Consider the following 23,145-nt stretch of genomic DNA (forward strand, 5'->3'; position numbering starts at 1 on the left):
TTTTCGACCCCAAGGGCAACTGCAGTCAACTAGCCTCTCTTGCCTTCTAAAAACCTTAGCCAGCGTTCAGGTGGTTCGGATCTCATCCTCCACTCAAAGCCTTCTGGCTTCCACACCTAAGGTGATCCTCCATTCTTCTAAGGGGGCAGTGCACCCATTTCACTATTCACCAGGAACCTCTCTTGCTTCGTGCTTTTTGGCTTCATTTAAATTTCCACTGGCTCTCTGGGACTCCCAGTTCCTGATGGGCTGGGGAGTCTCTGCACCTTCCAAAATGATGGACAAGGGGCCAGGCGCTGCTTGGTGCCAGGACATAGTAGTTGGCAGGTTTGCTAATGAGGAATGTGTTAAAGTCATTTTTGAAGCAATGATTTCAAGATTCTTTTAAATAAAGTTTGCGGGTAGCAGGGATACATTATTTGACAGATGGATTTTCACTTCAGGATCACATTTTTGAAATCTGAATTTCACACGGTGTGTGAAAAATATGCACATGCATATACTTTCTAAATATCTAGTTATATTTGAGAATTTTACAAATGGCCAAGGCTTAAATGTCTTTAGTTAAATCATCTTTAACACCATGTATGTCTCAAAGAAGAGAATTCAAATTGCCATTCCAGTGAAACCTAAGAAGACACAGAAGTATCAAGGAAATAGTGTCAGAACTCCTGACTCACACTTCTATGTGCACATCTCATTTTTATGTACGTTTCTTAATGCATGAAAGTCACGCTCATCATCTCCCTTCCACAGATGCTTAACTTATTTTAGAGCTAGAAGGGGCCTGGGGATCATCGGGTTGAAAGCATTCTTTTTCTTTTCTACTTGAAGACTTCTGATCCTAGAAAGTGACCAGGGAGTGTGTCACCGGTGCATCATTTTGCCTCCAGCCAGAAGGTGCATTTGCAATTGTAGGGCCAGCCAGCAAGTAAGTCACCATCAGTTTCAAAAGTGTGCACTACCTTGTCAAAAGCTGGTCATCATCACATCTGTGATTTAACAATTCATCAATACTTTCGCATATGAAATGCTTGCTAGTATTGATCACCATGCATTACCTAATTTTGTTTCAACTTATACATTACTGTACATTCTCAATAAAAGGCATAGCTACTCATGAAACACGCTTAAATGATGAACTAAATACTCATAAACCACAATTATGTCCTTATTTTTTATACTTAGGTTTAAAATCTCTGCATAGGAAACACAAGTCCGTATTTTACATGGAACTTAAAGATATTAGTGGTGAATTCAATTTTTTTCATTATAAAGGCTTTAATAACACACGAAAGCCAGACTTCATTTAAGAAGGTTTTTAAACTGAAGAAAAAGTCCACACTTTAAAATTCAGGCACTTGCTTGCTGACATAGTGTGTGTGTGTTGCTGATCCCAGTTTTAAAACATCTCCAGGCACAGCCTTCTGCCCAATTTTAGCTGCTCTGTGACAGGTTCTCAGTGTGTACCCTAAGGGCAAAAACGCACAAATGCTTCACAGAGTAGGAATTAGGTGGCACACGCTTGTCTTTTTGATGCACTTCCAAGAGTGATGTTAGTCTGAAGGCTTTTCCTAACATGGGGAATGTTACCTTCTTGATGAGGGACCGCCCTGCTTCCTGGGTGTGCAGGCTGCTGGCCGGCGCCTTGCCGCCCTCCTGCCTCCTGCTGAGTCTGTTTCTCCAATCTTCCTCCCCGCTTTTCTTCAACAGTGCCAATCTAGGAGGAAAACATGCCCGCCACAAAGAGTTCAGCACCAAACTCTTCCTTGTGATGGAACCATAATCTAGGTAAGAGAGGCGGCTTGGGCCAAGACATGACCACAGCCACCTCGTTTTAACATTTTGAATTTCATTTATTCGGAAGACAGCATGTCTGGAAAAATAATAAAGTCCCTTTTCTAAGATGGCCCGAAGATTTTACAGTTGATTGAAACACAGAGCTGAAATCTGACTTGCTAGATAAAAGATGCACCATCATTCCAGCCAAGGATGTCTGTTCCTTGGCCTTGGGCTGAAAGCAAGAGAACCGTCCCCAGAGAAAAATGTCTTTTAGCGACGCCTTCTGGTCATTTGTGAAATAACATTAAAGGACTAAAGCTGTGTTACAGAAAATGATGCAGACATGGGCTTAAAAACATAAAGCTGGCCAGGCACGGTGGCTTCCGCCTGTAATCCTAGCACTTTGGGAGGCTGAGGCGGGTGGATCACGAGGTCAGGAGTTCGAGACCAGCCTGGCCAATACGGTGAAACCCCATCTCTACTAAAAATACAAAAATTAGCCAGTGGGAGGCTGAGGCACAAGAATCGTTTGAACCTGGGAGGCGGAGGTTGCAGTGAGCCGAGATTGTGCCACTGCACTCCAGCCTGGGTGACACAGTGAGACTCTGTCTCAAAAAACAAACAAACAAAAACATAAAGCCATGAAGCACTTACAGTCTCTTAATATCATCCCTTTCAATTAGAGGTAAAATTTGATGTTTATGACTGTTTCTCCTCAGGTGTTCTAAGCCCTATTCTTTTCCTACAAATGAATTTGATCATTCTTATCCATCTTCTTTAGACAGAAACTATTTTCTATAAACCCATTTTTTAAAATTATCACTTCAACTTTCCTCAGGGGAAGGATATACACAAAAAAAGAATCTAATTAACTGATATTGTTAACTAACCTACTTTAGCTCAATGATGATGTGACTTGATAGGCAGTGCTTGAATACTGGAATCCTGAAAGGTTATTTTTCACAAACTTGAGGCTATTTCAGCTAACTGTATTGCATGAATGAAGAAATCTTAGGTATTTACGCTGGACAAACAAACATGGGAAAGACAAAAGGTAAAAAAAAAAAAAAAGGTGGTGATCACTAAACTCATTTGAGCCGATGCTCAAACAATTTAAAGAGTAGGGAAAAGCCAAATAATTAGATCCTTTTCCCTCTGTGCTGGACCTGATGGGCCAGGTCTTATTGATATCACTAATGCATAATCCACAAATGGTATAAATATTTTTATCCATAAATATTAAATCCATAAATATTTTTATCCATAAATATTAAATCCATAAATATTTTTTATTGTTATAAATTTGTTTTAGAGACAAGGTCTTCCTTTGTCACCAGGTCTGGAGTGCAGCGGCACAATCACGGTTCACTGCAGCCTCGAATTCCTGGGCTCAAGCGACAATCCTGCCTCGGCCTCCAGAGTAGCTAGGATGACAGGTGTGCATCACTGCGCCTGGTTAATTTTTAAAATTTTTATTTTGTAGAGACAAGGTCTTGCTATGCTGCTTAGGCTGGTTTTGAACTCCCGGGCTCAAGCAATTCTTCCATGTCAGCCTCCAGAGTAGCTAGGACTACAGTTGTGCACCACTACACTAGGCTAATTTTTAAAATTTTTATTTGGTAGAGACAGGTGCTTGCTATGTTGCCCAGGCCAGTTTTGAACTCCTGGCCTCAAGCGATCCCCTGCCTCAGCCTCCCAAAGTGCTGGGATTACAGGCATGAGACACCGCACCTAGACAACAGTGTATTTTTAAGCAGAACATCAGCTTTGGTTCCAATTTGGCTACTCCCTTTGGATATCTCGGTTCTCCCTCCTATATCTGTCGCATCAGGAACTGGTCAGATGATCTCTAAGGGTCCTTCTTCCAAGCTTCCCGATTCCCATTAAATATTTGTTTTGGAGATGGGATGAGATATATTCTATGATAAAAGTTTTGTTATGCTAATAAGAAAACAAATTTTGTAGTACTTAAACAAGAATCCAGCGACATCTATGTATGTGTACATAATCACACCTTGTATTTGTCTATTCACTCAGTCAAATAATGGGAAGTAAGCCGTGAAGAAAGGAATCCCCCAAAGGAGGCAGGAGCTTCGAACTCTGGACCTGTCCCCTTCCTCAATCTCTTCCTTCTCCCCCCTTCATTTCTGTTTTCCTCTTTCTGCTAAGTGGCAGCAGATAAGATCTCAAGTGCTCAATCTCTAGAACTGGGGTAAGGCTGCCTTGTCAATCTCATGCAGATCCCTTTGGGTCAAGGTCTCATTTAGTCCTAACTCCTGTAATTCTCGAATGTTTAACAACACCCTGCATGCTACAAGAGCTAGTTCATGGGCTTGGACACGAAGTCAAAATTCCTTCAAGAGTTTTAATCCGCACCATTTCATACTATATAATGACTATGATTCATCTTTTCTCCAATTATTTTGAATGAGTCAGTTTTATCCTAATAAAATAATCTCACAAAATGAAATCATTAAAAGAAATTCATATTTGCATGCTGTATTTGAGCTTTCAAAGCATCAATAAATGAGACTTTCAAAAAGTAAGCATGCCAGCACTTTAATACCCAAATGAGAAGTCCTTCCAGTTCATGATCTTGTGGAACCAAGCACTCATCTCACTGATATTCTCCCTGTAAACTGGCCTCAGAACCAGCTTCTCTCACTTCACCTTTGACCCAGGCCAGCAGCTACTCCTCTTGACCATCCATCTTGTTAATCAGATTGGATTCAAATGATGAATTTTTAAAAGATCAAATTCATCTTCCTGAGTTGAGTTCATTAAAAGTCATGAGCTCCGGTCTTTGAAGACCTTCTCAAAAAGAAGCTCCCAAAAGTCTGGGGCAAGGACACCAGCACCTATGTCATCGGACGATTTCCCTGGTGGTTGCTTTGTGGCATCTAAAACTGACTTAGAAAAACACAAGCTGTGGCATCTGAGATCACCGCCTTGTCCATCTTATACTCTGCTGATCTGCACGGCGACCCCTAAGACACTGGGAATTGTTATTCCCATTCTGACAGACAAGGAACGTGGGTACATCCGGGTCAAGAATTCCATTGACTGAGGTCACACTGGATGTTAGTGGGCAGAGAGACGTGACTGCAGCCCTCGCCTGCCTGTGCGTAGCTTGTTTCACTGCGGTAGAACATTAGCTGACCGGACACATTTTTGCCACACCGTTTTAGGAATGGCATAGCATTCTGGCTTTCTTATAAGGTTTTTCCCACCATGGGATGGCCTCCAAAGAATTCCTCCATTCCAAAACCCTGAAATTTTGCTTCTACATGTGCTGGCAGGGTTACCATTGGGGACTTCCGAAGACTACAGAGTAACCAGAATAATCTGGAAGAAACTGTGCTTCCAAGGAGCCCACCTGGCACTTGGAGCCAGCCCTCGGCTCCAGCCTACGGAGCACATGATAAATAACTCGAAAATAACACGCACTAAAACTTGAGTGTGTTCTTCCTGTCCCTTTAGATTTCCTCATTGGTGTCCACCATGCTGAGGAGGGAGGGAGATCTTCCCAAATGTGTTCCTTCCTCCTGTGAGCTCACAGCCCTCCGGCTCACCGCAGACCGCCAGGCTCTGAGAGGGTCGAGGAGCCGATGTCTGGGCCTATGCAGGACATAAATTCCTGCCGGTGCAATTCAAACAACGTCAGCGCTTCTAACAACTGCCAAGCCGAAGTGCTGTTTGCAGGACTGTGATGCTGGGAGCCTGGGCAGTGGCTAGGCCTGGGCTGTGTGAACCCAGGGAGAGGCACGACACTGGCCCGCTCACCCAACGCCTGGCCCAGGGCCACCGTGACAGGTGCCTGCCAGGACACCCGGGGAAACGGTGCCTCCTCTTCCATAGCCCACACTGTTCCAGCAGGGAATGCTGGCCTGAGAACCCTGCTTGTTGAGAACAAGGACATCAGGCTCAGAGCAGTCAGGGCTGGGTCAAACAGGAGACACGACAACCATGTGCCCCTAATATTAAATAAGATGTGTTTTCTCTCTTTCTTTTTCAGAATTTTCCCTTCATTTTAGAGAATTACAGGCACCCCATAGATCTCAGATAGGGATGAACAGCACACTTAAGTACTTATATTAGATCTTGGTTTTGGCTGGTTCACAAGTTGGAGAAGTGAATGAACTAAAGTGTCTTTTAAATGAGAGACAAATCACACTTTGGAAAAGGAGGGCCAGGCGTGGTGGCTCACACCTGTAATCCCAGCACTTTGGAAGGCTGAGGTGGGAGGATTGCTTGAGGCCAGGAGGTGGGAGACCAGCCTGGGCCACAGAGCAAGACCCCGTCTCTACAAAAAAATAAAAATAAAAAATAAAAAGCCAGCTGAGCATGGTGGTGTGTGCCTGCAGTCCCAGCTACTTGGGAGGCTGAAGTGGGAGGATCATTTGAGTCCCAGGAGGTGGAGGCTGCAGTGAGCTATGATCGCACCACTGCACTCCAGCCTGGACAACAGTGCCAAGACCCTGTCTAGAAAAATAAAAGAAAAAAAAGAAAAAGAAAAAGAAAAGGAGGGAGTAAAGGGGAACTGCCGCTCTATTCTTATTCCTACATAAATCTGGGGCCCTCTAGTGGCTGAAATCTCCCAGCTACAGGGTAAGAACCTGGAGTTTGTGGAGACAGGGATACCGAAGGGTGGATGGTTGGGGCGGGGGCCGGCAGGCGGGAAACACAGGAGCCTCCAGCTGGCCCCTCTAGGGCAGAACACCATAGAGGCGTGAGGTGGATTCTGCAACAGTTCAGGGAGTTCCACTAAGTCCTTACACGCCACCAATTTGCCAAAGTGAAAGGATGGCTCTTTTTTTCTTTTCAATAGTCTTTTTCCCCAAATAAGAAAGCTCAGATGCCACTGTTTCTGACATTGTGGAAATAAGATTTCTAAAGGCCTAACATACTCTTTAAGCAATAGCAAAGGTTTTATCCCTAAATAACATAAGAATTATTTAATTCGCAATGTTTCTCAAAGAAGTTCCCAAACAGGGATAATTTAAACACATATCATTTGGACAGTCAGAAAATAGCAATTTTACTAATCCGGTGGGAAAAGTCGATTGCATCCTAAGTTTTTTGCTGGTTATGGTTCAAATTTGACATTCACAATGTCAGAAAAGATGAAAAAAAATTTTTTTAAGGCTGGGTGTGGTGATCACGTCTGCAATCCCAGCACGTTGGGAGGCCTAGACGGGTGGATCACTGGAGGTCAGGAGTTTGAGACCAGCCTGGCCAATATGGTGAAACCTTGTCTCTACTAAAAATACAAAAATTAGCCAGGCATGGTAGTAAGTGCTTGTAATTCCAGCTACTTGGGAGGCTGAGGCAGGAGAATCGCTTGAACCCAGGAGGGGGAGGCTTCAGTGAGCCAAGATCGTGTCACTGCACTCCAGCCTGGGCTACAGAGTGAGACTCTTGTCTCAGAAAATAAACAAATAAATAAATAAATATAAAAATAACTTTTTAATATGTTTCCTTGAGCATCAAACATATTCTAAAAAAGGAGTGTATGGAGGTTTTCCTATAATTTCTTAGTTTCTATGCTTTTTGTCTACAAATGGGGATAATATTGCTTTCTTCTGGAGGCTGTCTTCAATATTAAATGAAAGCCGGGCGCAGTGGCTCACGCCTGTAATCCCAACACTTTGGGAGGCTGAGGCAGGCAGATCACCTGAGGTCAGGCATTCGACACCAGCGTAGCCAACATGGTGAAGCCCTGCCTCTACTAAAAATGCAAAAATTAGCTGGTTATGGTGGTGGGCTCCTGTGATCCCAGCTACTCAGGAGGGTGAGGCAGGAGAATCGCTTGAACCTGAGAGGCGGAGGTTGTAGTGAGCCGCGATCGTGCCTCTGCACTCCAGCCTGGGTGACAGAGCGAGACTCCATCTCAAAAAACAAACAAACAGACAAAAATTAAATGAGAGATCATGTACAAAATGTGGAAGGCAGTCTGTGACGCTGGGTAGCACTGAGCATTGAGAACTTAATATAGTCAGGCCCTGGACAGGGGAGAGACTGATGCAACAAGGCTGAAGAAGACAGACCTGCCCTCCTTAGTGGGGACAGGCATTTATAAAAAACGATGAAGGAAATCTGCAAATTCCAGACTCTATTTCTGAGACTCTGAAATGTGAACGTGGATGTGTAATTTGAAATAAGCCCTGTTAAGAGCATGTGAACTGAGAAAATTCATGAAGAAAGAGGGTGTGTCTTTCTAACACTGCTGTCTAGCTGGAATTTCTGTCCTCTCACCGTATTCTCCTGGTTAGAGCACATGGGGTTGGCTGCTCTAACACTAATCTGAGCACACTGCGGTCTCGCCATGGACCAGGGGAGAGTTGGAGACGTGGCCCCCGGGTCAGCTCTATTCACTACGTGGCTCTGGAGGCTACCGGAGCCGAATCCCTCCTTTGGTAAAATGAGGCAGTCAGAGGTGGTTAGAATAAAGTTTGGAAGTCCTATGATTTTATATATTTCTTTCTCAAGAAGGAAAAGTAAAGCCCAAATAAATGGAGGAATAACATTCTTATTTTAAATAGCTTAAGCTTCATTATTTCATTTTCACAAAAGGGAGGGATTAAAGTCTCACGGAAAAGCTATCATGGATGAATTGTAAATATATGTAATTTAGTCACTTTCAGCAAAGTACAAATAAAAGTACTGTTAAGGTAAGGGGGAAAAGATCACTGGCAATATATTTTGCATTAGTGTAATTTATTACAAGCATAGCTGCTAAATAAAGTGTCCCTTGTCCTTTCGTAAATGTATTTTAACAAACTGAATAGCTGAATATCAATCAAGCATTCCTTTCTATCATGATTCTGAACAGACTGGGCTCAGGGATCTCTTGGAGACCATGATAAGTTATGGCTTCTGTTAGCCAGCAGGTGTGTGTGCTCACGCATTCAATTCTGAATACACTTCCGGGCTGTTCACAGAAACTTTACAGCCATCCTTGAACGCCTTACATGTCCACAAAGCCCAAGCTAAGAAGCTACGTCTTTCCAGTATCTCACTTTTAAAAATGAGAATTTTACAGTAGGATTAAAGCTTTCAGAAAAATACAGATCAACTAAAATTTACCAAAAAACAGGTAAGTAAATCAGGAATTATTGCTTAGTGGATAGACACAGGACTTCTTCATCAAAAGTCCTAAGTCCAGATGGACAGAATATTCCCAAAGATGGGAAGGCTCCTTTAAAAGCCTTTGAAAGAAGGGGGCATAATATTAGTATTTCCCACTGGGGAATACCCCAGGGATATTTTCTCATGTGTAAAACATCAGAACTTGTGTATAAGTGATATTTATTGTTAATTTCCTTAAATGATTTCTCTTCTTCCTCACCTAACCAGTTGTCAATATTTGGGTTTCTGGGATGAAACTCTCTTTGAGCCCCATTTTCGTGGAAGAGAACTTCAAGCCTCAATAGGCCCAACTGCTTCCCCGATTGAAGACATCCCTCTCCTCATTGCACTGTCCCCTCTGCCCCTTCCCTATGCCCCTCAGACTGCCAGGTCTAACTTATCACGAATTTTAAGTAAGTAAAGGAGAAAGTAAGTCAGATTTAACAATCTGATTAATTTGTCAGTTGAAAAAGATAGCATCTATTATTTTACAAATAATGTTCAAGAAGCTTGGCTTAAAACTAGAAAGAAGGGCCAGGCGTGGTGGTGCATGTCTGTAATCCCCGCACTTTGGAAGGCTGAGGTGGGAGGACTGTTTGAGGCCAGGAGTTCGAGACCAGCCTGGGCAACATGGTGAGACCTCCCAACTCTACAAAAAATCTTTTTGAAAAAATTAGCCAGGCATGGTGGTACGTGTCTGCAGTCCCAGCTACTGGGGAGGCTGAGGCAGGAGGAACACTTGTGTCCAGGAGTTCGAGGCTGCAGTGAAGCTGTGACAGCACCATTGCACTCTAGTCTGGGCAACAGAGGAAGACCATTCCTCTAAAAAAAAAAAACAAAGAAGGGGCCAGGCACGGTGGCTCACGCCTGTAATCCCAGCACTTTGGGAGGCCGAGGCAGGCGGATCAGGAGGTCAGGAGATCGAGATCATCCTAGCTAACACGGTGAAGCCCCAACTCTACTAAAAATACAAAAAATTAGCTGGGTGTGGTGGTGTGCGTCTGTAGTCCCAGCCACTTGGGAGGCTGAGGCAGGAGAATCGCTTGAACCCGGGAGGCAGAGGTTGCAGTGAGCCAAGATCACCCCATTGCACTCCAGCCTGGGTGACAAAGCAAGACTTAGTCTCAAAAAGAAAAAAAAAAAAAAAAGGAAAGAAGGAAAAGAAAGAAAGAAGACTTTTCATTGTGGTTTAGTATAGTCTTAGGCAGTTTGAAATGTATCTAGAAAAATAAGAGTGGTCAGTGCCTAACACAGCCTGCAGACTTCGTGTGGTGGGAGGTGCTGAGGAAGGGTGGAGGTTGGCAGAACTGCGGGAACAGGCGATGGAAATGGTTCTCCTAATATGGAGTTGACAAGACTTTTCTTCACCCAGTTTTCCTATCAACTATTCCATCATGTTTTTTTGCTACTGAATACTTTCTCCTTTTTTTGTACAAATTTATGTGGTGCATGAGAAATTTTGTTACACATATAAAATGCATAGTGATCAAGTCTCTATTTAGAATGTCTATCACCTCAGTACAATACGTTTTTATTTAGTCACCCTACTCTGCTATCAAACCCTGAATTTATTCCCACTATTGCATCTTTTGCTGCTTAATTCATCTGTGGTTAAGGGTTAACAAGGAAAACACATCCCCAAGGTAATTTACTTCCAGTTCTCTGTATCTGTCTCATTTAAATATATTCCTCTGCACCCTACGTCATTCTTTTGAAAGAAATTAGGCTACTGTGTTATTTGATGCTGAAATGCAATCTTTCAAGCTATTACCTGACATACAATTTCTAAATGCAGTTCAGAAAAGTCATCCATTTTACAATCTGTAAAAGAAACAAAACTTGGATTCTAAGTCCAAAGATATATGCCCTCTATGTAAATTTATCTTCACTCCCTCTACACATATTTTACACAAAGTCACAAGTGGTTTGTGCATTCAGTATGAACCCTGTGTATCTAAAAGGGGAAGAGCCAAGATCTCAGCTCCTGTCATTAGATAGTCCAATAATTTAATATTATAAAAGACACTGGGACAGTGGAAGCAAATAAATAAAACAGAAGTCTGTTTCTGTTTGTTTTCTCATCTGAGTCTGGAACCAGCCCTGTCCAAACCAGGCTCATTACCAAACCAGGCTCACGAGCAAAGGCAGTTCACTCTCAAACACCTCAGCTTCCTAGAATTACTCCAGGACAACAGCACAGTCCTGTTAGAAGCTGAATGTATGATTTCATCTCTTTGCCCATCACCGAGATTGTTTTCTAAAAGCAAGCTGTAAGCTCCTCCCCGAGAGAATTACTTTTCGCTCACCGAATCTCATTACCTTTCTTTAATAGACATGGTTTTGCTGGGTGAGTCAAGAAGGCCCTCCCCTGTCGGCGTTTTGATCTCTCCAGCAGCAAACATCGCACATGGATTCTTGCAGAGCTTCTCCTGTGGCTGTTCCGAAGAATCCTGGGGCTTCCAGGACACGGGGGCTGCGGTTTGAGCAATAGTTTTCCCAGCAGCTGTCCCCGTCTGCTCGGAAGTGGGCTCCCCGAACTCTGCCGCTGGGAAGGAAAAGAGCAACATCAGCACTGAACTCCTCAGGCAAACATTCTTCCAGCGATTCGCCCTCAACAGTGCAGCTCTCAGGGTTCAATCCGTGGGCACACGGCGGGTGACCCAATCCACTGGGATTTATGCAAATCTGCAGCACGCTACACTCTGTGAGAAAACCAAACTTCCCGGAGGGTTACCCACACAGCAAAATGCTTCGTGGCAATTGGTTTCTCTCCTGTATGCGAGACACAGGAAGTCAGCTTTAACTATTTACTCCAGAATGGTTCTATTCTCCAAAACAATACTTTAACATTCAAATGTGCTATACTCACAAACGCAAACCCCTATTATAACTTACACTGTACTGTTTCATACCAACGTAGAAAGAGGATGAAGGGCCCACGCAGTGTGGCTTGCTAGCCTGCAAAACAGGCATGCAGGAAGAAGCACTCTAGCGATTCAGAGACTGGGGTCAAGTCTTTCCTTAATTCCTTGTGCTTACCCAGCCTGGACCTTTGGGGTCATCAATTTCTAAAAGGGGCCACCAGAACTAAGCAGCTCAGAAGGCCATTGTGTGAGTGACCAAAGTCAACAGAAACTCCATGAAGATGCGTGAAAGCTCTTCCAGTAGTTTTATTGCTGAAAACTTGATGTATCCTCTAGTCAGATCCAGGGAAGAATAGGATTCCCGCTGAACTTTTAACCAACACTAGCTGTAAACTGCCTATAGAACTTTGTGAAAAGCCATCATAGACACAGGACAAATCAAGCAGAAACTAAAACCCAGTGGCTTTCTAAAGCTTTAGGGGCACTGGTCACTTACCTCTTAGTGAAAACTTCCTTTTCATAACATTCTCCACCTCCACCTTCTCTTCAAAGGGCAGCCTGTCCCTCAAGTCCAAGTTTCCTTGTGCATTCATTTTAGCCATGGAAAATTCCTTCGGTTCATCCCCGAGGTGGGTGATGGGAGGGTTCGCCCGTTCCAGGCTTCCTCTTCTGGGAAGAGCATATTTAGATTCCTTATGGCTGTCTCCTTCCCTGGCTCTGTTCAGGATGGGGTAGGACGCTTCTGCTTCCTCAAAGGACCCATACTTCTCCATCCCACTGTCTCGACCTGTCAAAGCTCTCTTGCTTTCTGTCTCTCCATATTCTCTCAACATTCCCTTGTTCTCGCTACCCTCTACCAAAGGCTGCCAAGCTTGCGATTTCAGAATGCTTCTAACTGGAGAGTCCGAATTTTCTATTGAAGAAGAAAACTTATAGTCAGTGGCACTTGCATTGTGGTCAAGAGGTGGCTTTGTGCGAAGATCTCCGGCATACATTGGAGCAACCGTGGATGCTACGGTAGACACTGATGTGTTCACGGCAGGTGAGAAAGGAATGAGCTTTCCACTCTGCACCTGGAAGGACACAGTTAAAAATTAAAAAGCTGCTTGAAAAATATCATCTATATAAATCCTGGTTTATGAATTGACAGAAGCTGAAATATTCGATTTGATGCAGTTTCACTCTTTCTCTTAGTGGAAAACCATTCCTGGACATAGTTATATAATACGTCTCATTAAACAAAATCCTCTGGGTGAAACACAGTTGGGCATACTATTTTTTTCTCTCCAAAATGGACTCATTCTAGATATTTCAGCAAGCAAGGTATGAAAACAAAAAAAGAGCAACATACTTGGTAGAATTCTCATTTTTAGGAAGAAAGCTATTACCAAATCACCTACAGGTAGCAGTTTCCTGGTAGAGCACCTTAATTACATCATTGACCTCAGAGGAATACTGCAGTGCGATAATTTAAGAAGACACACACACAAACTGCAATCGGACTATAGCACACCCACCTGCTCCACCTCTCCCAGCGTGACTGGCTGAGTTTGATAGCGAGCGTTCATTCTCCTCTGTCTCGTGTCTATTCTGTTCCGGGTAGAAATCGCTTTTGAGACTGGCTGGGACAATTTGTTAAACAAGGCCAACTTTTCGGCCAAGCTTAGAGTGGAGGAATCAGGTTCTCCTTGCTCAGCAAGCTCTTTGCCCTCATTTGTCTGGTCCTTGGCTAAGGCCTTTTGGTGAGCAGAGGCCTGCAATCTGAAGAAAATAAAATGTCAGCAACACATATACCAACAAACAAAAGCACACCGCTAAGTTTCTACGTTAACTTTCTGCCAAGTGTCACATCATTTTGCAAAGGGCTTCTTTTTCCCTAAGCACGTCTAGGACAGAGGCAGGCAGCTGTTCAGCTACTCAACAAGCAGAGTCGGCACAGGACACGTAGCATCATCACTTCTACAAAGAGCAGACTTTGAGCTCCGAATTATTTCTACAAAACGAATTTCCTGTTTAAGACATTGAAGTCAGCTTGGCTATACCTTATCTTAGACAGAGAGGCGGCATTGTTAGTATCGTAATAAGTAGAATGAAAGGGAGTCACAAAGTATTATCTACGGTGTATTTAGACTTCATCTAAAGATATGGTTCAGAAGGTGGTCTTTCATTTTAAATAATTAGGAAACGATATAGTCCTCTGTCAACAACATAATAACAGAAGGTCTTGATTTTCACTTGCTAAAGACAAATGACTTAATTTTTAAAGAGTCACTGCTTCAGCTTAGCATTTACTCTCATAGGTTCCTACCAGTTTTCTAAAAGGTACTTAAATCTGCAATTTCCAGTAAACAGAGGAGTAAAGAAAATTTTAGGTGATTATAAATCCCTCCAACTGGCCAGGTCCGGTGGCTCATATCTATGGAAGGCCAAGGCAAGAGGATCACTTGAATTTAGGAGTTGGAGACTAGCCTGGGCAACATCGTGAAACCCCATCTCTACAAAAAATATAAAAATTAGCCAGGCTTGGTGGTGTGCACCTGTGATCCCAGCTACTCAGGAGGCTGAGGTGGGAGGATCGCTTGAGCCTGTGAGGTTGAGGCTGCAGTGTGCAGTGATCAAGCCTGGGCGACAGAGCAAGACTCTGTCTCAAAAATAAATGAATGAATACATAAATCAGTAAATAAATAAATAGCTCCCTCCAACTTCCAGCTAGAAGAGAAGGAAAGCCTGAAGTCTTCACGGTCAATATGAATCTCTAGGGGTTTTTAATGCACTATATCTTCTGTCCCTGACCGATCCAATTGTCAGATCTAGTAAAGGAGATATTCTGCCTTGATTCTAGTGAATCCCCAATGCACAGGCTGTCCCAGGCTAAAGAGTAGCCAGCTTCCATATTCCAGGTGTATAATGAGGCCAGTGACAAAAAAGCCACCTGAGCCTCAGAGTCCTCCGTGGACCTCGTGCAGTAACCAGGAGGGCAGGGAAACCCACTTCTCCGGGAGGGCCCTGCTGTGGGTGTACCAGCTTTATCCCGGCACTGCCATTATTTTTAGCTTTTGCGGTTTGGCTCATATAACAGTAAAATGAAGGGATATGACCTGATGTAAGGACATAATTTTAAAGCACCACAATCTGAAACACGACAGTAAAACATCTACGTTTAGACACTACAAATTGTTATTTTCCCAGTCCCAAAATATAATGGCATTGACTCTATAAATTGGAAAGAGGGAGGATTGTTTTCAGTCTGTATTTGTGTCTACAGGTGTTTGAAAAAGACTGGGTCTTATCAGCATTTCAACATTCAGGTTAATGTCTCATTTTTCTTTTTTTTTTCTTTCTTTTTTTCTCTTTTTTTTTTTTTTTTTTTGAGACAGAGTCTTGCTCTGTCACCAGGCTGGAGTGCAGTGGCGCGATCTCGGCTCACTGCAACCTCTGCCTCCCAGGTTCAAGCGATTCTCCTGCCTCAGTCTCCCAAGTAGCTAGGATTACTGGCACATGCCACCATGCCCAGCTAATTTTTGTATTTTTAGTAGAGACAGGGTTTCACCATGTTGGCCAGGACGGTCTCAATCTCCTGACCTCGTGATCCACCTGCCTTGGCCTCTCAAAGTGCTGGGATTACAGGCATGAGCCACCGCGCCTAGCCAATGTCCCATTTTTCTATTAATCTTTATTAAGTGCTATAACAGTATTTAGATGAAGAACAAAATTTTTGAGGGATGACCACTATTATGAAAAACAAACAAAGAAACTGGATACGTGAGTTAGTGTGATCCTAGTTCTAACACATAACATATGCAGAGAGACAAAATGTTTTCCCACGCACGCCAGCATGTGGTTATCAGCACCTTGCGCTATGACAAAACAAAATGCCACGCATTCTGGAACAACTCACGGCACTGACTTGTTTGTCAAACAAACGACAGACATTCAAGACTTTAGGATGCATCTGCTGTTCAGCACCTTTGCACCGGGTGCCGCATGCATCTGTATCTGTCCAGTACCTGGCAGGCTGCACAGCGCTCCTAGCTACAGTGGGGCTAGGAAGTCTCGCCATTACAGGGTGGGTGCCCCCAGAACACGAAGCGGGGATAGGTTCACTTTAAAAGCAATTGCCAAAGAGGAAACATTCATAAGGAGAGAGAAGAAAAGAAGCATTAAGGACAGCATAGTTTTAAATTCAGAAACGTTAAATCAAAAATTTTAACAGAATATTTTGCTAATTATTTTTGGGGAGAAAAAAATCACGAAAGAACTTGAAAAGCAAATACAAACTCAGGAAATAAGAGATAGTGGCTACCCAAAGCAAATGGGGTAAGAATAGGTGTTCAGAGCTGGGAGGATTTACTCTGTCTTGAGAATACATGTCTTGGTGTAAAAAAAAAAAATAATTCAAAAAAGCAAATATTAGCCCTCAAAAAATCAGTAGATTATGTCTGTGTTTTGGAATATTGTTTTCAATCTAATTTCTTTCTTTCTTTTTCTTTTTTGGAGATGGAGTCTGGCTCTGTCACCAGGCTGGAGTGCAGCGGCATGATCTTGGCTCACTGCAACCTCTGCCTCCCGGGGTCAAGTGATTCTCCTGCCTCAGCCTCCCGAGTAGCTGGGATTACAGGCGCGCACCACCACGCCGAGTTAATTTTTGTATTTTTAGTAGAGATGAGGTTTCACCATGTTGGCCAGGATGGTCTTGATCTCTTGACCTCATGATCCACCTACCTCAGCCTCCCAAAGTGCTGGGATTACAGGCGTAAGCCACTGCGGCCGGCCTTTTTTTTTTTTTTTTTTTTTTTTGACAGAGTCTCACTCTGTCGCCCAGGCTGGAATGCAGTGGCGCGATCTCGGCTCACTGCAGCCTCCACCTCCTGGGTTCAAGCAGTTCTCCTGCCTCAGCCTCCCGAGTAGCTGGGATTACAGGCATGCGCCACCATGCCCGGCCAATATTTTTGTATTTTTTAGTAGGGACGGGGTTTCACCATGTTGGCCAGGCTGGTCTTGAACTCCTGACCTCAGGTGATCCACCCACCTCTGCCTCCCTAAGTGCTGGGATTACAGGTGTGAGCCACTGCGCCCGGCCTCAATCTACTTTTTAAAAGTATCAGTGTTCTTATACAATCTATAGGCACATCAAGGTAGATTTATTGAGCCTTAAAATGGGATTAATTTTTCTTATATTTACTGTTTTGCTCCCATGGGTGTCTGCCTGTTATTTTACACCAGCCATTCAAATATTTCTTTTTTTAAAAAACAAACTGATTTGCAAAGAGTTCCTAATGAGTGCAAGGATATACTTAGCTACAAATGCACCAAGAAACTGAGGAACAACTCGGGGAGGAACTGCAGGCAGCTGATCTAACAGCAGGTCTACAGAACGGGGCACTGACATAGAGGCCTTTTGGGATGTCAATAACCTAATGGGATGAACTTTTTTTTTTTTTCCAGGAAGGGTGTCTGTGTGTCCAAGGTAAGCACAAAACCAATTAACAACATCAATAACAACAAAACTAGGCTGGGTACAGTGGCTCACGCCTGTAGCTCCAGCACTTTGGGAGGCTGAGGTGGGAGGATCGCTTGAGCCCAGGAGTTTAAGATCAGGCTGGGCAACATGGCAAAACCCCATCACCACAAAAAATACAAAAATTAGCCAGGTGTGGTGGTTGGGCCTACAGTCCCAACTACTTGGGAGGCTGAGGTTGGAGGGTCAATTGAGCCCAGGAGGTTGAGGCTGTAGTGAGCCAAGATGGCGCACTGCATTCCAGCCTGAGTAACAGAGTGAGACACTGCCTCAAAAAAACAGACAATGCCCCCCGCCAAAATAAGAAAATTTTTCACTTGATTGAAGCAATGATCTCTGAATGAACTACTCTGGGAAATTAATTCTGAATATATTGAAACATATTATTCAAAACAAACTTCCTATTGTTTGGAAAGTTATCAAACTGCAATTTAATTTTTAGAAATTTCTGGCAATTAATCCCAGCACTTTGGGAGGCTGAGGCAGGTGGATCACCTGAGGTCAGGAGTTTGAGACCAGCCTGGCCAACATGGTGAAACCCCGTCTCTACTAAAAATACAAAAATTAGCTGAGTGTGGTGGCACACGCCTGTAATCCCAAGTACTCGGGAGGTGGAGGCAGGAGAATCGCTTGAACCCAGGAGGCGGAGGTTGCAGTGAGCCGAGATCCTGCCACTGCACTCCATTCTGGGTGACAGAGCAAGACTCTGTCTCAAAAAAAAAAAAAAAAGAGAAAAGAAAAAAGAAAAAAAGAAAAGAGATTTCTGGCAATTAAGAACAAAACAAACCTTATCTTTTAGAGGGGCATACTGGGATATTTATGGATGAAATGGTAAGACCTCTAGTGTTTGCTTGAAAATAGCACAGGAGGAAAGGGGAAATGAAAGGGACATGGGCTGAGCATCACCGGCCAGGAGGGGGCCAGGAGCGGTTGACCGTGGAAGCTGGGGTTTCATCACAGCAATCCACCAGGTTTCATGTTTCTATTTTCCGTTGTCAAAGAGATTTTTAAAATATCAATATGCAGAGACAGAAACAAAATAGGACAAAAACTCCTTTCAAGTTTTTCTAGAAGATACACATCCCATTACAAAGTTTAGAGAGACCACAGTAAACAAAATCCCTTAGTACTAACTTCTCTGTGGCTTCCAGCTAAACCACCTCCCCAATGCCTCATTTTCATTGAACACTCTTTAAATGTATTTTTTTAAAAAAAGACATTATAGCCAAGGCTGAGAAGTCCTGTGGGCACTTACGTGGCTGCGATGACCACCTCTTCAGTGGTGATGGGCTGGGTGAGGGACCTGTCCTGCAGACGGCGTAGCCTCTGCTCCACAGCTGCGTTTCTTGAGCGTCGCTTTGGAACATTTTGTTCATCAAAAGATTTTTCCATCTCCTAAGATTAGAAATATTGTGGAACCCTTATAAATTCAAGGAAAGAGCTGGGCATGGTGGCTCACGCCTGTAATCCCAGCACTTTGGGAGGCTAAGGAGGGAAGATTGCTGGAGGCCAAGAGTTCAAGACCAGCCTGGGCAACAAAGTGAGACCCCCTCATCTCTACAAAAAATGCATAAATTAGCCAGGCATGCTGGCACAGGCCTGTAGTCCCAGCTACTTGGGAGGCTGAGGTGGGAACATCACTTGAGCCTGGGAGGTTGAGGCTGCAGTGAGCTAAGATCACATTGCTGCACTCAACCCTGAGTGAGAGAGTGAGACCCTATCTCTAAAAAAAAAATTAAAAATAACAAAGAAATTCAAGGAAAGGAAATGCGGGTAGTAAAAATTCTTCACTTTGTTCTCCTACAGGACCTACAGGAGGGGTCACTAATGAGTACCTCGTATTGTTGTCAGAAGTGTACACTCATGCTGTGTCCATGAGGTGGCCACAACCAGCCAAAGATTAGGAAGAGAACAACAGGTGGGCCAGAGGCAGGAGGGCCTTAGCATGCCCAGAGGTGCATGAAGTAGGCTGGGTCCACAAGATTCTCCCTCCCTAAGGCTTACAATTTTTATTTTTTTTTGAGATGGGGGTCTCACTGTGTTGCCCAGGCTGGTCTCAAACTCCTGGCCTCAAGTGATCCTCCTGCCTTGGCCTCTCAAATAGCTGGGATTACTGCACCCAGTAGGGATCTCTATTCAAGCACGTCAGCACAGCTTACCCTGAAAAGCAACCTCTTGGCGGCGACACTCAGCTTGGCTCGTTCATCCACCTTTTCTTCATCTGCAAAAAGCCACAAATTAAAAACTGGACATCATTAGAGAAGGTTAAGTTCGGTCTCCAAAAAGTCTTTCAGGGCTGACCTGGAAATCTTTGAATACAACAATAGGTGCACTAAAATAATAATTGGTGGTAGTTTCCCCTTGCGGGGAGCCCATTCTTTCTGCTCAGTGAAAAGGTACTAATTTCCCTTGCAATTCAACCCAGCCAAACCAAAGCAAACTCTGTCCAGGGATTTCTACTCTAACGTTTGTCTGATCGAGATTTCATGAATGTATTTTATGGGGGGAATTTCTTTTAGTTTTAAATAGTAGCAGCAGCAACAACAAGAAGAACCTGCTCCTTTGGTTTGAATTAGTTGTTTTTACATTGGTCACTGTATGATTCTCTAACTGCTCTCAAAAAGAAGGGAAAGCTTGTCTGAAAATTTCAACTAGATTTTATCATATTCACAGAACGAAAACCTGCAGCAAAGGGAGACATTGTCATGCTCCATCATCTTACTCTCTCAAAAAGCCAAAAACCTTATTATTAAATCCAGTCTAGATGAGATAATAAAGAAGAAAAAAAAGGGAAACAGGTACTTGCCATCGACAGTTGGCGTTTCTGAATGTGAAGTGCACCTAGGAAAGACATTAGCAAATAACAATAATACATTAGCAGGTGGGAGCAGAAGATCGAAATAAAACATCATATTGAAAGTAAAAATAAAAATGCAATTAAATTCTTTTAAGAAATAACCTCCTGGTAGCAATTCTAGTTGTGAAAACACACATACAGTTGTGAAGCAACACTGTGGAGCGTGTGTGCCCATAATCCCAGCCAAGTACACACCCCGTGGAGAGAGACCAGGCACAAGAACAACTTGTTAAACACCACTGATGACAATTTTCCAGACAAATCTTACCATTTCTATGCAATAGTATATGACACTTCAGTATAAAACTCAAATACAACAAGTTGATGGACATTTATAAAATGAATATAAAATTCCTCAGTTATTTTCACTGTAAAATCTGGTGAATATGCAATCTGGAGTCTAATTTAACAAGGGGTAAAAAACATTAAAACCATTAAATAAAGAAAAATAATGTTTCTTACTTCTTATAATCTGAATGCAATGTAAAATTGTGTATGTATCATAATACCGCTGTAAAGGCTAACATTCTTTAAAAAGACTTTTAAATAAGCCAAATAAATAATGCTTATAGGTTAGATGGAAGAACTATGGAATCGCCAACATCCTATATAAATAGCGTCAAGACCATCAGTGTGGTAAAACTCCTGTGTCATTGCCACGTTCCTGGATGAGGAAACTGCGCATATGCATGCCTACCTATCCGATTCCTTTCGTTCTGCTGAAGTTATAGGTTGGGTTCTAAATCTCTCGGAAGTTTTTCTACTTTCACCAGGAGAAAAATAGCGTCTTGGTTTCCGGGACCCTCTCTCCCGTTCCACACCGGTGGGCAAGCCAGGTCCTTCGGCCGACCTCTCCACCCGTGATTTGCTTTGAGAATCAAAGGGCAGAGAGTATAAGGAAGGCAAACGAAGACAGAGAAAGAGAAGACGGCAATGGATTATGCATCTCCGTGAGTCAAGGGACAGACACCACCAAACCCCTCTTCATGCCTCTACCATGCACGTAAGGAAGGAGACATTCCAGACACCCAATCCGCTAGTTCCCCATTAGTAGGCAGAAGCAGAGTGGTAGTTTTTGAGCCATTTTCCGCATAGTCGCCCTGCACGCACTTGTGAGCTAAGCTAATATGATTCAATGCAGAACACAACACAGGTCGAGGAGTGAATCATTCTGCCAGGGACGTGCAAGTGACACAGCTGGAGGGCGTGTGAAGCATCACCTACAGTTCAGGTCTCCTGCAGGCGTTGGCAGATGCCAGGAACGCACTTCGGAGCTGGGCGACAGAGACCTTTGTGTCCAGCATGCTGATCTCCCCATAAGGCCCTTCGGTCTTGGAGCTGGGCAGCTCCAGCTCTCTCCTGGAAGCTGGGTCCTTATACTTCAAGGCCTGGAGCTGAGGGGGGCCTGTGAAATCTGACAGAGAGCGGGTGCGGATCTTGCGCTTTTTCGAGGCTTCCCTGTTGTGACCAGTTGGTTTGGCGTCTTGGGACACAGGCTCACTTTGAATGTAGAGAACCATCTCGCTCCTGCCTGTCCTCTCAGTGGGCTGGTGCGGAGCTTGAGGGGGTTGTGCCACGTTTTCCAGTTCCTTCTGATGCTCTAAGGTGACTGTGCTCACAGCAGGCTTACCAAAGTCCTCATTTCTAGAGGGATCTTCTGGGCTTCTCACTAGCCCATCACCCTCCAAAGCCAGTAGGGTTTTCTTGCTTTGCTCGAGAGCTTCAGTGAAGCGCACATCTTCTTCTTTTTCTTCTCCTTCTCCTTCCCCTTCTTCTTCTTCTGCTTTTGACTCGCAGATATGGAGAACTGGGCTATCCCTTCCGTAACCTTCTAGAACCGTCAAGCTGGGAGGTTTGGGGACATTCTGGGTGGCCGATGCTACCCAGCTACACTCAGATGCATTTTCTGGGGTTTCTGGCGTCACCAGCTTGGCGGTGTGACCGGTATCTGCGGGTTGGACATAGCCACGGATTGGCTGTCGTGTAGAGCCTGCTGCCTTGCTGGGGACCCTATCAAAGGCCGAGTGCTCAGACTGAAATGACACGTAATGGACTGGCGCTGGCTGGTGTCTCCTCTGAGTTACGGACTCTGAGGCGAGTTCAGGGCTGTTTCGAGCACTTTCCTCTTTCACCAATTTTTCTCTAACTTTAACTCTTTAAGAAAGAAAAAGGATTTAAGTTGCAAAGTGCAGTAACCGCCTCACAGGAGGAAAGCATGCGTAGATCACAGATTACCAGTGAATGGAAACTGACCTGAGAGAGAATAACTTGTGAAAAAGCATTTTGGTGTCTAATGTCAACTACTTGTCAGATGATCCTGAGTTGAGTTTCCAATTTGCATATGTATGCCCAGGAGGTGCAAAACTAACTCTACCCCTGTAAAAGCTGGCAGGGGTCAGATGCTATCCTGGGGGAGAATGGGTCCCTTCTGACTAAATAAATACCCAGAAGCCACAGAAAAATGCATTAATATCCACCACCAGCATGCATTAGGGCATAATGAGCCTGGTCCCTTGAATCAGTAAGCTTTCCTCATGTACACGCCCAGAACACAGACTGTGGGGGAAGGTTCCTGGCATACAGACACCTATTGACCAAACGCTGTAATTTCATTGTCGTCTGAAAATGTAAGAGCACTCACGATTATTTATGCTTTTTATTTAGTTCAAGATACAACAATCGCCTCTCTTTTAAAGCACTCAACTAGACATTCACAAGCTTTTTCATGCAATGCAGAGTATATTCATTCATTCAGAAGGCATGTGGCCAGTTTGGGCATCATTATGAATAATTCTAGCACCAAAAGAATGTTAGAGAAAAGATAGTTGCTGACAGAACTAATGAAGTGAACATTTCCCACCACCATCCCCCTGTCCTGCTGTTATGCTCTTAGTTAAAAATGAATCCCAAAAGAGAGGCCGGGCCCTGGGGCTCATGCCTGTGATCACAACCTTTTGGGAGGCCTGGGCAGGAGGATCATTTGAGGCCAGGAGTTT

The 23,145-nt window shown here is 43.8% G+C and overlaps 2 protein-coding genes across 36 annotated transcripts in view; one reads left to right on the forward strand and one right to left on the reverse strand.

Annotated features, from left to right (window-relative positions):
• LOC735719 (uncharacterized) overlaps positions 1-23,145 on the forward strand; it is a 131,089-nt gene that overhangs the window by 101,619 nt on the left and 6,325 nt on the right. The gene's annotated exons all lie outside the window — the stretch shown is intronic.
• The window catches only part of SVIL (supervillin), a 277,505-nt gene that overhangs the window by 54,635 nt on the left and 199,725 nt on the right, over positions 1-23,145 (reverse strand). For 12 of the 34 annotated variants that reach the window (XM_016962858.4, XM_063780594.1, XM_063780593.1 and 9 more), the window contains 10 exons: positions 21,374-22,303; positions 20,847-21,017; positions 20,099-20,133; positions 19,452-19,513; positions 18,548-18,687; positions 15,782-15,877; positions 13,292-13,535; positions 12,271-12,847; positions 11,230-11,455; positions 1,594-1,720 (listed from right to left, as the gene is read on the reverse strand). In XM_016962858.4, the coding sequence (XP_016818347.3) occupies positions 1,594-1,720; positions 11,230-11,455; positions 12,271-12,847; positions 13,292-13,535; positions 15,782-15,877; positions 18,548-18,687; positions 19,452-19,513; positions 20,099-20,133; positions 20,847-21,017; positions 21,374-22,303 (2,608 nt within the window). The remainder of the gene's footprint in view (positions 1-1,593; positions 1,721-11,229; positions 11,456-12,270; positions 12,848-13,291; positions 13,536-15,781; positions 15,878-18,547; positions 18,688-19,451; positions 19,514-20,098; positions 20,134-20,846; positions 21,018-21,373; positions 22,304-23,145) is intronic. The other 22 variants (XM_063780610.1, XM_063780606.1, XM_063780612.1 and 19 more) reach the window with 5 other exon arrangements.

This window comes from Pan troglodytes, chromosome 8, assembly GCF_028858775.2.
Source record: "Pan troglodytes isolate AG18354 chromosome 8, NHGRI_mPanTro3-v2.0_pri, whole genome shotgun sequence".
Classification (NCBI taxonomy): Eukaryota; Metazoa; Chordata; class Mammalia; order Primates; family Hominidae; genus Pan; species Pan troglodytes.